The sequence below is a fragment of the Notamacropus eugenii genome, chromosome 5 (assembly GCF_028372415.1).
Source record: "Notamacropus eugenii isolate mMacEug1 chromosome 5, mMacEug1.pri_v2, whole genome shotgun sequence".
NCBI lineage: Eukaryota > Metazoa > Chordata > Mammalia > Diprotodontia > Macropodidae > Notamacropus > Notamacropus eugenii.
In genome coordinates this window covers 128,368,303-128,385,031 of record NC_092876.1, presented here as the reverse complement: position 1 = coordinate 128,385,031, position 16,729 = coordinate 128,368,303, and the positions used below count along the sequence as shown (strand labels likewise).

General features: G+C 36.5%; 1 protein-coding gene across 2 annotated transcripts in view; it reads left to right on the top strand.

The window, feature by feature from the left end:
• Nucleotides 1-16,729, top strand: part of UVRAG (UV radiation resistance associated) — a 428,278-nt gene that overhangs the window by 356,703 nt on the left and 54,846 nt on the right. For both annotated transcript variants that reach the window (XM_072610800.1, XM_072610801.1), the window contains one exon: nt 8,964-9,055. In XM_072610800.1, the coding sequence (XP_072466901.1) occupies nt 8,964-9,055 (92 nt within the window). The remainder of the gene's footprint in view (nt 1-8,963; nt 9,056-16,729) is intronic.

Below are 16,729 nucleotides of genomic sequence, written 5' to 3'. Positions count from 1 at the left end.
GGAATGAAACTTCTCAAGAAATGGCTATGTTAGATAAGAAGTAAGGGTAGATATTTGCAGAGATGAGGAACAATCACACAGGATGAATTAATTACAAAGATAGAAATGATAGAAACTTTTGGTGAAAATGGCTACTCTGAGAGTTTCTGATAAAAGAAAGATAAGTCAGCAATAGTTTGATCAGCACCCTAAATTAAAGGAGGGCAGATTCCATAGAAAAATGATAAGTAAAATCCATGGACTGAAATTCTATAGAGGAAGCTGGCCTATGAGGAATAAAAACGAAATTCTGAAAGTACAAAGAGGAAGACTTAGGATGAGATGAGAAGAGTTATTGTCTGAAGAGATTGATCTAGTTTATCTGGGAACTCCTTGACCAACCAAAGAAAGAACTAAGGGCAAGTCCAAGAGTGAATATGGCCCTGTAGTGTAGAGCTGTAAGACTAGTTTCAAGAGTGCTGAAACTCAGATTGAATTAAGGTTGGCATGAGATTCCAAGGACAATAAAAAGAATATTAAGAAACTTAATGAGGATAGATGGTGAATCTAGGAAGGAAAAATATTCCTGCTTGGAGTAGTTACAGAGAGAGGCTCAACTCATATTTTACTTCTGCTTTCTTTTCCAACCTTTCTTTTTTAATCAAAAGTGAGAAAAAATGAAAATGGTTAATAGGAAGTTAAAACCCAGGATAAATAGGGAGCTAGTAAGAGAACACCTGGTTACCTGAAAGACTTCTAGATGAGGCCTGACTCAGGCTAGTCTGGTGGTTCTGGTTTGAGATTGGAGCAAACTGCTGAAGCACTTACAGATCTAACAATTAATAAAAATGTTTACTTAGTTATAGGGAAAGTATATTCAGCAAAGCTACAGCACTGACTTATTGGATGTGGCTTCTCTGACTCTGTATTGGCAGTGATGGACTGCCTTGTTGTTGAATTCCATTAGTAGCTTCCAACTCTTCAACTCTTTGTGAACCTGTTTGGGGTTTTCTTGGCAAAGATACTGGAGTGGTTTACTAGTTCCTTCTCCAGTTCATTTCACATATGAGAAAACTGAAGTAGACAGGACTAAGTAACTTACCCAGGGTCACATAGCTGGTAAGTATCTGAGATAAGATTTGAACCCAAGAAGACTGATTTCCAGGCCTGCCATCGTATCCATTGCACCACCTAGCTGCCCAGTGATCTGCCTATAAGAAGATTTAAGGAGAAGCCTATGACTTGTGCCCTGACTTTTTTTTTTTTTTTTTTTACTTAGGCCACATGTCAGTAGCCTTAGTCTCCTGAGCTAATTAAGTCTAGAGGATATTTTCCATGCCTTTAAAGATGTGCTATCCTACACTATGTGGCAGATATTGTTCCTATCACACCAGGATACTAAAAGGACTTGCAAATGTGATCTGTCAGTAATTATCAGCAAATTCTCTTCAGTAATCTCTGAAAGAAGTACCATAGATCCAGAAAAAGACAAATGTCCCAATTTAGGAGGAAAAAGTGCAGAAAAAGGTCTGTAAACTCCATTAGTGAGTTGACTTCAATTTCTGGTAAAATGCTAAAGCATTATTATTAAAGAATGATAAAGGAAACTATGATCACGAAGAGCTATCATAGCTGCAAGAATAAATCATGCCCAACTATAGCCCTATATTCTTTGTTGACAAGATTACTAGATTTTTCCAGACTAGTATATCAGGAAAATGTTATTGCCATATTTTAGCCAAACAAAATCTAGCATGCTAATCTTGCAAACTGAGTGAAGAGATAGGAGCTTAATGGTGGTACAGTTAGGTGAATTCATAACTGGTCATTTGTCTGGAGCCAAAGAGATTGACTTGAAAGAAAATCACAGCAAAGAGTATTTGGTCCTGGGCTGATTTACATTTTTATTAGAGAATTGTATAAAGGTACACATGACTTGCTTATAAAGTTTTCACATGACAAAAAGGCATAGTTACTACATTAGACAAGAATCTAGAAAAATCTTGGCAAGCTTCAATGTTGAGTTACATATGATAAAATAAAATTTAATATGGATAAATGTATAATTTTACATTTGTATCCAAATTATTAACCCCCTACTAGGGTTTGTCTTTAAAATACTGGAGATTTTAGTGGACTGAAAACTCAGTGTGTCAATAGTGTGATATAACAGCCAACGATCTAGTGTGATCTTGAGCTATATTAAGAAAGACAAACTATAGTACATAGGACTAAGGAGGTAAGAGAAATAATATTGTGAAGTATCTCCAACATTATCTTCACTTTGAGGTAGTTCATTTTAGGAAGTGATATCAACACATGGAAGCATATCCAGAGGAGGGTGACCAATACGAGTGAGGGGACTATGTTATATGAGGATCAGTTAAAAGAAGTAGAGATGTTTAATTTGGAGAACAGAGAGCTCAGGGATAAGGAGTAAGGATGAGAACATGTTGACTGTGCCTAAATATATGACATTGACTTGTGAAATCAGGATTTAGGTTTAAGTCCCAGAGGGCAGAACTCAGAGCAGTAGGCAGAAGTTAAGGAGAGATATAAGCTTGATAGGAAGACGTATTTTTCTAAGATTTAGAAGTGGCCAAAAGTGGAATCAACTGCCACAGAAAACAGTGTGTTCCCCATTTCTGGATGTCTTCGTGAGATTATAGCTCAGACATGGACTAGACTGGATGGCTTCTGAGGTCATATGATAATGGCTGTGTGATGGTATAAAAAGAGAAATGTGTTAGCCTAAAACAAAAGCACATATAGTTACAAATATATAACATCACTTTAAAAGTACATTGGAGTTGCAAAGCATACGATTTGGCAAGGATATTGTCAATGAAGGATCAAAGAAGGCTTACTAGAGGAGGTGGCATTTCAGTTAGGCTTTGATGAATATTATACTCTGGGTATTAGCTACAGAATGAAAGAAGCATTAGACTGAGAGTTAGGAAATGTAAAATAAAGTTCTAGATGTGCTGCTAACTAATTGAAGTTTCAAACTAGTCACTTAATTTCTCAAGCCTTCAATTTCCTTACTTATAAAATAAGAGAATTAGACTACACCATCTCTTAATGTCTATTTTCAGCCCTGACATTCAATATGAAAAGGAATGCCATGGTATATATGAGCCTACCTTTTTTCTGTTTTGGTTTAAATAAGTTTTTACCTATGTCCTTTTTTATATCACCATAACTTTCCCTCGTAGCCCTTTTCCCTCCCTCCCCCTCTTAGAGAGAAATATATAACAAAACAAGTATTTTTAAGGCAAATAATGGGAAAAATCAGCCTAACTGATCAATACATCAAAAGTATTTGAAAATATATACATGTAACACTTTAGCCTTCCCACCCCTGCAAAAGAGTGGAGTAACAGTATTTTCTCATCTCTTCTTTCAAACCGTGCTTGTTGTTTATAATTTTGCAGCATTCACTTTTTTGTAGTTCTTTCTGTTCATCGTATTATAGACATTATGTATATTATTTTATTTACTCTGTTTACTTTCTTCTTCATTAGTTCTTATGCACTCTTTTTTCTGTAGTCATCACATTTCATCATTTCTTATAGCACAGTAATCATATTATATTCATGCAACACTTTGTTTAGCCATTCATCAGTCATTGAGTATCTATTTTGATTCCAATTCTGTTATCACAAAAAGTTCTGTTATCAATATTTTGGTGCATATTGTGACTTTTCTTATCAAAGACCTTAGGTGTAAGCCTAGTAATGGAATCTCTAGCTCAAAGGATATAGACATTTTGGTCACTTTATTTGCATAATTCCATATTCTGATTATTTACATAATTTCCAGTGTGATTATGCTAATTCACATCTCTACCAGCAGTGTAGTCTAGTGTACCTATCTTTCCACAACCCTGCCAGTATTGACTATTGCCATCCTTTGTTACTTTTGCCAGTTGCTGGGTGTGAGGTGAAACCTCAGGATTGTTTAGATTTGCATTTCTTTTGTAAGTGATTTGGAACATTTTTTCATGCGGTTGTTAATTTCTTTATTAGTCCTTTTGAGAACTACTTGTTCATATCTTTTGGCCATTATCTACTGAGAGAAAGACTTTTGGTCACATACATGCACACGTACATACATATGTGTGTTTGTGTGTGTGTATTACTTATTTCTGTGTATTGTATAAGCCTACCTTTTTCTTTTGATCTGAACCTGCTGAGGGATTACGATGGATTACGATGGATTGTAGCAAATTTCTGGGGCAGTGTGGATTCACAAATAAAGGCAACACCCACTTCAGAAAAGTGCAATTAATTTCAGATTTCTTACATCTCTCAGATTAAGTGACAGAACTACACTGCCACCTAGTATTGTTGAAATCCCTGAGTGTGTGTTCATACTATCTTTCAGACTGTAATTTAAAAGTGATTTGTGTATTTGGGTTTACTTACATTCAGTATATCAGCCTCTTAAAAATATTCTTAGCATGAAAATAAGCATAGTGTAGTGTATATAATGCTGACCTTGGAATAAATGAGACATGAACATCAATCCCACCTCCACAATCTTGTTGGCTGTGGGTCTGTGTACCAATATTCCCTTGAATCTCTGTGAACATGAGTTTTATCCTTTGTAAAATCAGAATGACAGTACTATATTATCTATCTAGTAGGGTTGAAATGGTGTATGTGACATGTATTGCAAACCTAAAGTCTTATATAAGTGTATTATTATCATGGTTACTATTATTTCTGGCAAGTTGAAGTTAAATACAATAAGAATTAATATTTGATAAGGTAAATGACTACCAGATATAAGGGTCTATTTTGTTTATAAGAATTATTTTTAAAACTAGTGACCTTATTGATAGTCTAGTTCGGTTCTCCCATTTTACAAGGGAATAAATAAGCCCAGAGAAAAAAAGTGATTTATCTGTGGTCACATTACTAGCAAGCAGAACTTGGATTTGAACCTAAGTCTTCTGACTCCAGATCCGTTGCTCTTCTCCTACACTACATGCCTATAACCCTTTCATCTGAGCCAGGCTGTTTCTTACTCATACTGCTTTAATACAATTTAAATACTGCTATGTATATTAAACACTATGGAGAAACTACTTTCTTGCTGCTGTTTATCCTTTATTCTGGAAGAGGACCATGACATCAGAGAGGTGATGCCATGACATGCAGGTGAATTGGATTTAAGTGAAAGAGGACTTTGCAAAGTCAACAGCCTCTCTTTCTCCTCTGGGACCAGTGGCCAGATATCGATCAGGACAGCTAGAGATGGCCCAGGATGCTGTAGAGGACCTTGACCTTTTCAAGTTAAAGGTCTTTAAGAGATCTCATTTTGACTGAGGCAGAGACCATTCAGTGGGAGAAACAATGGAAGGAGAATATACAAGTGCCTAACATCTAGGCGATTATACCCTGATTAGGAAAATAGAATCTTGGAATTGGAGGGTTTTCCTGCCTATTTTGGGAATCCCCTCTACATCATCCCTAAAAAGTTGCCATCCAGCTTCTTCTTAAAGACTTCTACATATGAGAATTCATTTCATTCAGCACATTTGATTCAGTATATATGTGTTGAATTCATTTTGTATACATAGCACTGTGCTAGGACTCTGGACTATATAATACATGGGCCTTGACTCAAGCAGTTTACAGTCTAGTTCGATTACAAGAAAGAAGTACAAAGAAGAAAGATACTATCTGAAGTTTTAAATTCTACAATTTAGGGAAAGGAGAGCATAGGCTGGAATGGTCAGAGAAGATTTCACATAAAAAGTAGTGTATTAGCTGAACCCTGAAATCCACTGCTGTGGCAAGTCCTGGACTCTCTGAGTTGATTAGGACTTAGAGAATGTCTGTATCAACTTGATACAGAATTGTATCATACTTGATTAGAAGTCCTTTGGACAGCATCCTCAATCATTTACCCTCCTGTAAAGCCTTACTTTAATGAAAGAATTCACTGCCTCTCTGTGTGTACCTCAATTTCCTCCTTTGCAAAAGGAGAGGATTAGACAAGGTGATTCACCATTTATTCAGCAAGCATTTCTTAAGCACTGACTATGTGCCAAATAGGATAAAGGTACTAGATATTGAAGTCCTTGCTCAAGTTGAATTGCCTAGTATTCAAACTATGCTTCAGGGAGTACTACTCTGATGGGCTGGCCATGTTGTTCAAATGCAAAATGTATGCTTGCAAAAAAGACGATTTTATGGAGTACTTGCATGGGGCAGGTGATCACATGGTGGCCAGAAGAAGCGACACAAGGACACTCTCAAGGTCTCTCTCAAGAACTTTGGATTTGACTGTGCAACATGACACAGGACTGCTCAGCATGGCGTGCCCACCTAAGAAAAGGTCCTATACTCTTTGAGCAAAGCAGAATTGAGACAGCACAAAAGTAAATGCAGGATGCGCAAATTTGGGATATCCACCCCAAATATTCATACGGGCTATCTGTGCCCAACCTGTGGCAGAGCATCCTGAGCTCATATTGGTCTGATCAGCCACAGTTGGATATATACTGAAATTTCACTTTACAATGGTGATGTCATTTTGGTCCTCTTCGAAGATGAAGGACAACATCCATGTGCCAAATACTGTTCTAGATGCTGGAATAACAAAGACAAAAATTAAACAGTTCCTGCCTTCAAGGACCTTACATCCTTAAGGGTTAGAGGCTTGGGTGGGGTACAGCTCCTTGGTCTCACCTGCCTGTCACATACAATGTGAGGGAAGCCAGTATGAAAATCTCTCTGACTGATATATAATTAATACAAACAGGATCAGTTTTTTGGTGAAAGGCTCTGTAAACCAAAGGAATTCTGAGGAAAGCTTGCAGAATAGTTTATATTATGAAACTTTTTGAAAAGACACGATAAGAAGCACTGGACCTAGAGTCAGATAAACTGGGTTCAAGTTCCTGTTCTGCTCCTTGACTGTCAGTATAACCTTAGATAAAAAAAGTCATTTAACCTTCATGCACCTCATTTGTTTCTTCTGTAAAGTGAGACAACCACACTAGATGATCTCTCTGAAGTCCCTTCCACCTCTAAATGCTTTGAAGATCTAGTTGAAAATTAAGGTGATGATTCTGTTTATCTGAAATGAAGGCAATGTGTTGTGATGAGAAAAGTTTTGGACTAGGAATGAAGATGCCTGTTCTAGCACTGGCTTTGCCATCAGTTAGCTGTGTAACTTTAGGCAAGTCATTTGTTCTCTTTGAGCCTCAGTTTTCTCTCTTATAAAGATTATCTCATTTAGTTTTAAAATTATACAGTCCAGTAATTAAAAATAAAAAGCTGTTATGCTCCACAAAACATGAATCTTAGGGCCAGGTAATGATTTAGAATGCCTGCATTTTCTTTCTTTGGTTTGAATCAATCACAGAGAGATGTTTTCAGTGTGGCATCTGAAGAGAATTTAACATATAACTTCTATTATTGAAAGTGGGACAGTGCATCACTGTGCGTTGCCTCAGAAATGCAGTGTGGTGTTACTGAAACATGTTTTTTTGATATTTAATATTTTTCTGTATGAATCACAGGTGAAATGTACATGCCCATGTGTAAACAATTTTGTGCTTTTATTTTTTTGAAACAGTGAATTTAGGAATGTGCTATAGACATCAGCCATTCTACTTTAGTCAGTATATGGAAAAAGCTTTTATATTTTCTGCAAGACATAGATACAGGCAATTGTTAGTGGTCATCAGGAGTCATTTAAGTCTCTTCCTCTGACCCTTCAGCATTGTTCTACCCAGATTATTGTGAAAGACTGACTAAACTATCTATTAAAACTCTCCAGGTCAGGGATGCAGAACATTTATTTCTATGAATGGACCATTGACTTATAGACCAAATCAACTGAAGGCCATACCCAAACTAGAAAAGAATTTAGTGAGATTATCTGGAGAAAAAGTACTATAAAATTCAATCCCACAAAGATTTGTTAAATACCTACTATATGCCAAGGTCTCTGATCAGTGTTGAGTGTCCAAAAATGAACAAATCTACTGATAGAAAAGTTTAGTCTAATGGTAGGCAATACAATGTGGAAGATAGGCCCTAGACTTGGAGCAAGAAAACCTGAGTCTACAATCTGGCCCTACTCCTGAGTGCTGGACTTGGAGTTAGGAACACTAACTTGGGTTAGTTCAAATGGGTTCATATCCTACCTCAGGCATTAAATAGTTTTGTCACACTACACACAAGTCACTTAACTACCCCTTCAGGAACTTATCTGTAAAATGGTGGGAGAGAGTGTTTAGACTTGATGGATTCTTATGTCCTTTCTTCCAGCTCTAGATTTATCCTCCTATGAAAGAATAATGGTAGAGTAAGAGAGAGTGGGATAAGGACAATAGGAAAGATGAGGCTGACATTAGATATAGAAGAATACAGAGTGGTGGCCAGGACAAAGAGTTTCAGCTTAGGTACAACTCAAAATCACAGGGATACTGAGTGGCAGTGGTTCTACTGTGGCTTTACTCAGAATCTTAGGGCAGTAAATTGTTATGACCTTAGCAGTAGCAGTGGTAAGGTTGATTTTTATTATCAATTCCACAGCAAGTTGCGGGGGAGGGGGGGAGGGCAAGGAATGTACCTATGTACCTAGGTAGGTGGCTAGATAGAGAGACCCCAGTAGTCAAGGAAAGCCTAAGGGAAAACAAAAGGCCTAGCCCCAAGTGTTTAGCCATATGAACACTCCCCTAGGGCATACTGTAATAGGCTTCCTTCTGGCAACCATTGTGAAGGGAGAGGCTTACAAGGCAGATGGTGAGTGGCTGATTCTTCCTATTTCATGACAGGACCCAGGGGAATTCTAGGGAATTTGTTGATTATAAAAGACTGAGGTATTTTGGAGAGGTGCCCTGTAGTTCCTCATCCAGGCCATCTCTAAGTGAGTGAATTCATAAATGAATTAATGACCATTTTCAGTGCTTACCCATTTCATGTTGGTGTTTTTTTGCTTTTCTCTTTCTCTTTTTGCAGCTGAGATATCAACATGGGTTGGGGACTCCTGATTTAAGACAGACTCTTCCTAACCTGAAAAATTTCATGGAGCATGGGCTGATGGTCAGATGGTAAGTCCCTTGGTTTCAGTTGTAAAATAGCCAGCCAGCTATTACAGCATGGGCAATGTTTCTCAGAAACCTTCCTCACACTACTGTAGTTCTCTCCCTTGAATCAGAAATTACAGAATTCTAGAAGCTCAAAGTTAGAAATACCCAAGTAAGAATAACATTCAAGTAACATCCTGAAAGTGATCTAGCATGAGATGTTTCCACATGTCACCTTGTGAAGGAATACATTCTACTTTTGCACAGTTTTAGTTGTTAGCAATTCTTTGGTATATTTGAATTGGAATCTGTCTCCACAGCATTCATTCATTGTTTCTAGCTCTGCCCTCTGTGACTAAGTAAAGGGAATTTAAAGTCTTTTCCATATGACTGCCCTCCAAATGCTTGTTACTTATCTGCCTCCCCTTCTCCTTTCCCCTGCCTCCTCATGCCCCCCGTCCCCAACCATCCAGACATGCCCATTGATCCTGATATGGCATGATTTTCAAATCCTTCTCTATCCTGGGCACTCTTCTTTGGACTAATTTTAGGTTGTACACTTCTTAAAATACCCTGTTCACAACTGAGAACGATACCCCAAATGTGATTCATCCAGGGCAGCACACAAAGGAGCTCTCAGCTCCTTTATTCTGGATACTACACCATTCTTAATAGTGCCCATGGCCAGTTAGATTTCTTGGCTGCCTGGTCAGAATTGTCAAACTCACATCAAACTTATAGAGTCTGTTGCAAGAATGTTCCTTACTTTTGCTGCTCTATAGCCGTGTTTCCCCCATCTTATACCTTTAATGTGGACTTATTAACCCAAGTATAAGAATTCAAATTTATCCCCTTAATACCTCATGAGGTCAAAAATTATGATTGATTTGTACATTTGCTTCTATAGTGAGAAGTTTGAAGAAAAAAAAAGGACAGATACACTTCTCATTATTAAGAAAATAAATAAATTTGAATTTGATAACTAGAAAGTTAATAAAACAAAATACTGGGAACAATAAAGAAATGATCTGTGAGACCTTTGGCAAGTAATTGTTGCTAGGCTTCAGTAAAATAGGAGGTGGGGTCAGAGGGACTGCACAAGATAATATGTAAAGGACCCTTCTACAACACTGCATTGTGGCTGAGGAAGGGTAAGGGTAAGGAAGAAAAGAAGTTAATGAAAAGAGTATAAAGGATAGAGATCTGCATTCTTGTCCCAGGCCTGCTGCCATCTTGCAGTGTAGTTCTTGAACATATGCCCTTTTGAGCCTTGATTTTTCTCAAACGTAAAAGTGTGGCAATAGTACCTTCCTGGCCTGAGTGGATTTTTATCATGCTCAAATGCAATGAAATATTGGAAAATAGTAAAATACTTCCCATATATGACGCACAATTTTCTGATTTTCTCCTGAGATGTAGTAACAAATCAGGTAGATAAAAGGGAAGCATTTCTTTTTCTTTTCTTTTTATATCAATATATATCAATACAATAAAATCAGATAAGGAACTAGACTTTAATCTGGTTGAGGTCACATTCAAGGGTATTATAGACCATAGCTGGTTTACATCTTTGCAGCAAATACCTTCCCTGATAAAACTGATACAAAATTGATAAAATTGAAGACCTACTGAAGTACATCCAAAAAGTACCTCTATATTCAAAACTCTAACTTAGGAGATTTTTTTTTTTTTACCATTCAAAATAATATTTTTTCCCCAATTACATATGTGATGTTAATGTAAGGTTAATGGGGGAAGGGGGAGAGTTAAAGATCTTGCCTGTTACTAGGCCTCAGTGCCTTTTGTTAATTTCTAATGAGGCACTGGTTCTCAAGGGATGCCCTCTCGCTCTGAAAAATGTATGTATACCCTAAGGTATGTTTTGAGGCTTACTCACAGATAAGACTCTGGGTAGCCACTCAGGAGCCCCCCAGCTTTGAAAACCCAGATGTTGGTACTTCTCTCTCAGTAACTGTATTACTTATGGTCAGACAGTTAGAAGCCCTGTCTATTGGTCTTTATTTCTCTGTATTTTCTCTGAAGTTCATGGTGCTGACTTTTTCCCTTGAACTAAGTGAATGATATATGTGTTTGATTAAAGTAGATTGTCGACCCCTCAAAAGCTGCTTTCCTTTTAGAAAAGCAGATCTAAGAACCTATACAGCAGACCCTCCTGTGTATGTCGGGGTCCTTGCTGTTACAATATGTAAAAACAATTTTTAGCATTCCTTTTTTAAAATTTTGAGTTCCAAGTTTTCTCGCTTCTCCCTGGGATGGTAATCAATTTGATATAGTTATATATGTGCAATCATGCGAAGCATATTTCCATATCAGTCATGTTGTGAAAGAATACAGTCACTCCCCCCCCCAAAAAAAAATCATGAAAAAACTGAATGAAATATAATAGTCTTCTTCTATCTGCATTCAGACTCCCATTAGTTCTTTCTCTGGAGGTGGATAGCATTTTTAAGCCTGAGTCCTTTGGAATTGTCTTAGAACATTGCATTGCTGAGAAGAGCTAAGTCATTCACAGTTGATCATCTTTACAGTATTTTTTTTCCTTCTTTCTTTTTACTGGGTGTGGGGAAGTGGGAGGGGAAAAAATAAATGCTTTATAACTGAAAAAAATTCCTGGGAGGGTGGGGAGAATTCATCCCCTAGCTAAGTATGGAAGGGAAATGATCTGCTTCTGGTGTTTTGTTGGGTTGCTGTTCTTTTAATGGTGTGATCTTGGATATTCAGATCACGTTTTTTTTTAATTTATTGTGATAAATGATGTAAGATGTTGGGCTAACCTTCATTTCTGCCAGCAAAATCAGCTGTCCCAGTATATTTTGGCATTGATGAGGGTCTATCCTCCCGCTTATGCCATGGTCCGTATTGATAGCTTGCATTATTGGGTTCCCTTAGATAAGTTGACTAGCAGCATGGTGAAATGGAGGGAGATTAAATTTGTCTAAAGACCTGGGTTCGTAGCCCAATTCTTTTAATTTCTACTATTGTATTCCCAATATGCTTTGCATATTGTGGACATTTATTAAATGCTTCTTGAATTTGCTTGGGAAGGAACTAATGGAGTGTATTTCTTCTTGCCAGTTATAAGGTATAAGGTGCAAGGTATGGTGTAGTTGAAAGAACATTGAACTGTTTGAGAGAGCTGCATTATAGCCTCAGCTCTTTTACCACTTGTGTGACCTCAGGCAAGTCACTTCCATTCTCCGGCCTTTAGTTTCCTGCTCTGTAAAATGAATACATTGCCTTTGACAACCTTTATTCAGTATACTTCACTCTTGCCTTATTTTTTACATGCTCATGACCTTTCACTTAGATGATTGAAATAGCATCTTAATTGGTCTCCCTGCGTCAGATCTCTCACTATTCTATTCCATTCTATGTGCTACTACCAAAGTGATTATCCTTAAGAGCTAGCCATATATTCTTCTCAGTCAACTCCAGGGGCTTCCTGTTACCTCGAGGGTTAAATATTAGCTCCTTATTTAGCTTTTAAAGCCTTTCAGAACTTGGCCCCACCTATCTTTCTAGGCTCTTCCCATACTCTTCAGTCCAGCTAAACTGGTGTGTTTGATCTTCATACCCAGCTCTCTACCTCATGACTTCGCACTGGCTGTCCCCCATGCCTGGAATGCACATACTCTTTACCTCTGCCTCGTAAAGTCCCTCTTCCTGTAAGACACAGCTCTAGCACCATCTTCAACATGAAGTCATTCTTCACTGCTGGTGGTCTCCCTTTCCAACAACCATCTCTCTAGCTGCTTTGTCTATATTTTTATTTATCTGCTTTATATCTATGCCATATATAAGTGGCAAGATAGGAGTTAGGTGTCCTACTGCATCAGGGTCATCTCCATTTGTTCTGATCTATATCTTGCCTCTTGGCTCTGGCGGAGAAAGTGAGGCTGGTGACTTTGCACAGCCTTGCCTCACTTAAATCCAATTCACTTGCACGTAATGGCATCACCTCCTTGATGTTATGGTGCTCTTTGAGAACAAAGACAACAACATATATGTGTATTTCTTCCATTAGAAGGCGAGCCTCTCAAAAATGGGCATTTTTTCATTCATTGTGCTTGTAACACCAGCACTCAGTACAGTACTTGGCATGTAGCAGGCCTTTAATAAATGCTTGTTTATTAACCTGCTGATCTTTAAGGTACCCTCCAGCCCCAAAGTCCTTCGGTTCATGCTACCATTTTATTAAAGTTAATGGTGGCTGAAATTTATACCGAATTTTAAAGTTAGTCAAGCATTTTTACATGTATTATCTAATGTGGTCTAGCTACAGAGAGGGAGATTATTTACCAGTACAGTTTTGCACTTTATAAGTCTTAGAGAATAACATTGGTAGGCTGAGTTTTCCTATAGCCCCTCCATCATTTATCATTTTCCTTTTTTGTCATCTTTGTCAGTGTGATGGGAATGAGATAGAACCTGGGTTATTTTAATTTGCATTTTCTAGTTATTAGTCATGTGAAAGATTTTTTTCATATAGCTATTGATAGCTTGATATCTTCTTTGAAAACTATGTTTTCTTCTCTTTTGACCAAGTCCCCATTGACTGTAGAATGGTTCTTATTGTTGTAGATTTGAGTTCTTTAAGTATCTTGAATATAAAATCTTTATTAGAGAAACTTGCTGTAAAGATTTTTTTCTCCACCTACCTGTTTCTCTTCTAATTTTAACTGCATTGATTTTGTTTGCAAAACTTGTTTAAACTTAAATAAAGAAAATTATCCTTTTTGTCGTCTATGTTCCTCTCTGTCCCTTCTTTGTCATTGAACACTTCCATTATCCACAGACCTGAGAGGTAAAATTTTTCTTCCTTCTAATTCTTTTCTTTTTGTCTTTAACATTAGCATATTTGTCTTTACTTTTTTTATTAATTTATCTTTCTTGTTTCTCAATCCTCATTAAATAATTTTTTTTTAATTGACCCCTCAATACTTAACTTCATAGTCTGGCAAAGCAAATTCCCATAGTAACCATGTACAAAAATAAATGTCTCTTTCTACATTTTAAATTCATCACCTTTCTGTCAGGAGGGTCCGTGGCATGTTTTAGTCTTCATTCTTTTTGACTCATGGTTTATCACTGTGTTAATGAAAGTCCTAAGCCTTTTCAAAGTTATTTTTCTTTATAATGCTATTGTTACATGAATCATCTGCTCATTTGACCTTACATTAGTTCATAGAACTCTTCCCAATTTCCTCTAAAACTGCCCCATTTCATCATTTCTTACAGTACAATAATATACTGCCATGTATACCAACATAACTACCATAATTTATTTAGCCATTCCCAGTAGGGAGGATGCCACCCTTAGCTTCCAACTTTTGGACACATCAAAAAGAGCAGTTATCATTATTTTCCTACATATAGATCCTTCCCCTCCTTCTTTAATTTATCTGAAATTAGATACTAGGCTTAGTAGTGGTATAGCAGGGATAAAAGGTGTGCACATTTTAGTAAATGTTTTGGGCATAGTGCCAAATTGCTTTCCAAAATGTGTAGAACCAATTCAGAGCTCTGCCAATAGGGCAACACTGTATCTTTTTTATACTACTCCAACATTTGACGTTTCCTTCTTTCGTCATCTTGGCCTATCTGATGAGCATGAAGTGGAACCTCAGAGTTTCTTTAATTTTCATTTCTTTAATTGTTAGTGATTTAGAGAATTAGGAAGGTAAATTATTCATTGGTCCTCTAATTTGATTGTGCTGTCACTTTATTTCTAGGTCTTGTGTTCAATTGGAGTTTACTTTGGTATTATTGTTCAGTTGTATCTGACTTTTTGTAACCCCCATTTGGGGTTTTCTTGGCAAAGATACTGGAAGGATTTGCCCAAGTTCACATAGTCAGTGTGTGAAGTTGGATTTTAACTCAGGGAGAGAGTCTTCCTGACTCCGGTTGCAGCACTCTATCTACTGTGCCACCTAGCCGCCCTCACCTTGGTATATGACATAAGACATTGTACTTCATTTCTGCCAGGCTGCTTTCCATTTTTTACAGCCATTTTTGTCAAATGTGAGTTCTTGTCCCAATTAAAGGTGGAGGAAGGGGCTCCGGGTTTATTGAATACTATGCTCTGATGTTTATTTGTTACTGTAAATTGTGAATCTAATCTGTCTGAAATCTCTTGCTTTTTAGCCAATAACAAATTATTTTGAAAATTACTTCTTTGTACTACAGTTTGAAATCTGACACTGCTAGCCCCTCTTCTTTTCTACTTTTTTTCATTACTTCCTTTGAAATTCTGTACTTTTTTTCCTCCAGAATTTAACACTGTAAAATAAAACTTTGGTCATTAAGGATAGCACTGAATAAATAAATTAGCTTTGCTAATATTGTTATTTTATCAGTGTGATCTACCCAGGAGAAATTATTTACATTTGTCTTTATTTCTGTAAAGAATATTTTGTAGTTGCATAATTTCATAGTTATTTTTATTGTAATTTCTTTATCTCTTCCTGCTCATTTTGTTGGTAGAATACAAGAACATTTTTCATTTATGTGGATTTATTTTATATCGTATAACACTGCTGGATTTACTATTGTTCCAGTTAATTTTTAACTGATTTTTTTATGGTTCTTTAGACAGAGCATCTACAGAAAAGAAATAATTTTGTTTCATCTTTGCCTATAGTTGGTCATAGTCTCAATGTCTTTTTCTTGTATTACTGTTATAGCTAGTATTTCTGGAACTAAGTTAAATAATAATGATGATTGTGGACATCCATGCCTGTTCTTATTTTAAAGAACTCAAACTTTCTCCATTTTTGTATGCATGTAGGTGTAGATAGATAGATATACATATACACACGTATGTGAGAGAGAGGGGAGGAGAGAAAGCCGTTTCTTAGCATTTAAGGAAAAGTCTACTTATTCCTATGCTTTCTAGTATTTTTAATAGAAATAAGTATTGGATTTTGTCTAAAGCTTTTTCAGTATCTATTGTTATAACATATGTTTTTTATAAATTTGTATAACCTATTATATTTGTAGTTTTCATTATATTGGACCAAACCTGTACTCCTGGCATAAATTCAACCCAGTTATTGTGTGTAATCTTCATAATGTGTTGCTATAGCCTGTTTGCTAGTATTTCATTTCAAATTTTTTGCATCAATTGATAGACATATTCTTTCTGTTTTGTCTCACCCTGGTTTAGCTCTGAAAATCATGTTTGTATCATAAAGACTTTGAAAGGCTCCCTTCATTTCCTGCCTTTTTTGCGAAGAATTTTATGCAATATTTTAAATTAATTCTGTGGATGTTTGCCAGAATTCACTTGTAAATCCTTCTGGTACTGGGGTTTCTTTTCCCATTTGGGTGCTCACATATAGCTTGTTCAATTTTTTTTCCTAGTAATTTATTTCTTTTGTTTATCTGAAGATTTTGTATTTGGAAGCATTCGTCTGTATAATCTAAGTAATCAGTTCTGTTGACACATAACTGGGCAAAATATTTTTGACCGTATCTTTTGTTTCCTCTTCACCTAGTGTGAGTTCTCCTTTTTTTTCATTTTTTTATATAATTAATTTTCTTCTCTTTTTAAAATCAGATTACATTTTTATCTATTTTTATTAGTTTTCTTTTAAGATAGTTCCTAATTATATTTTTCAATTCAGTGTTTTGTTTTGGTTTCAATTTTTTTAATCTCTTTAAATTTCAGAATTTCTG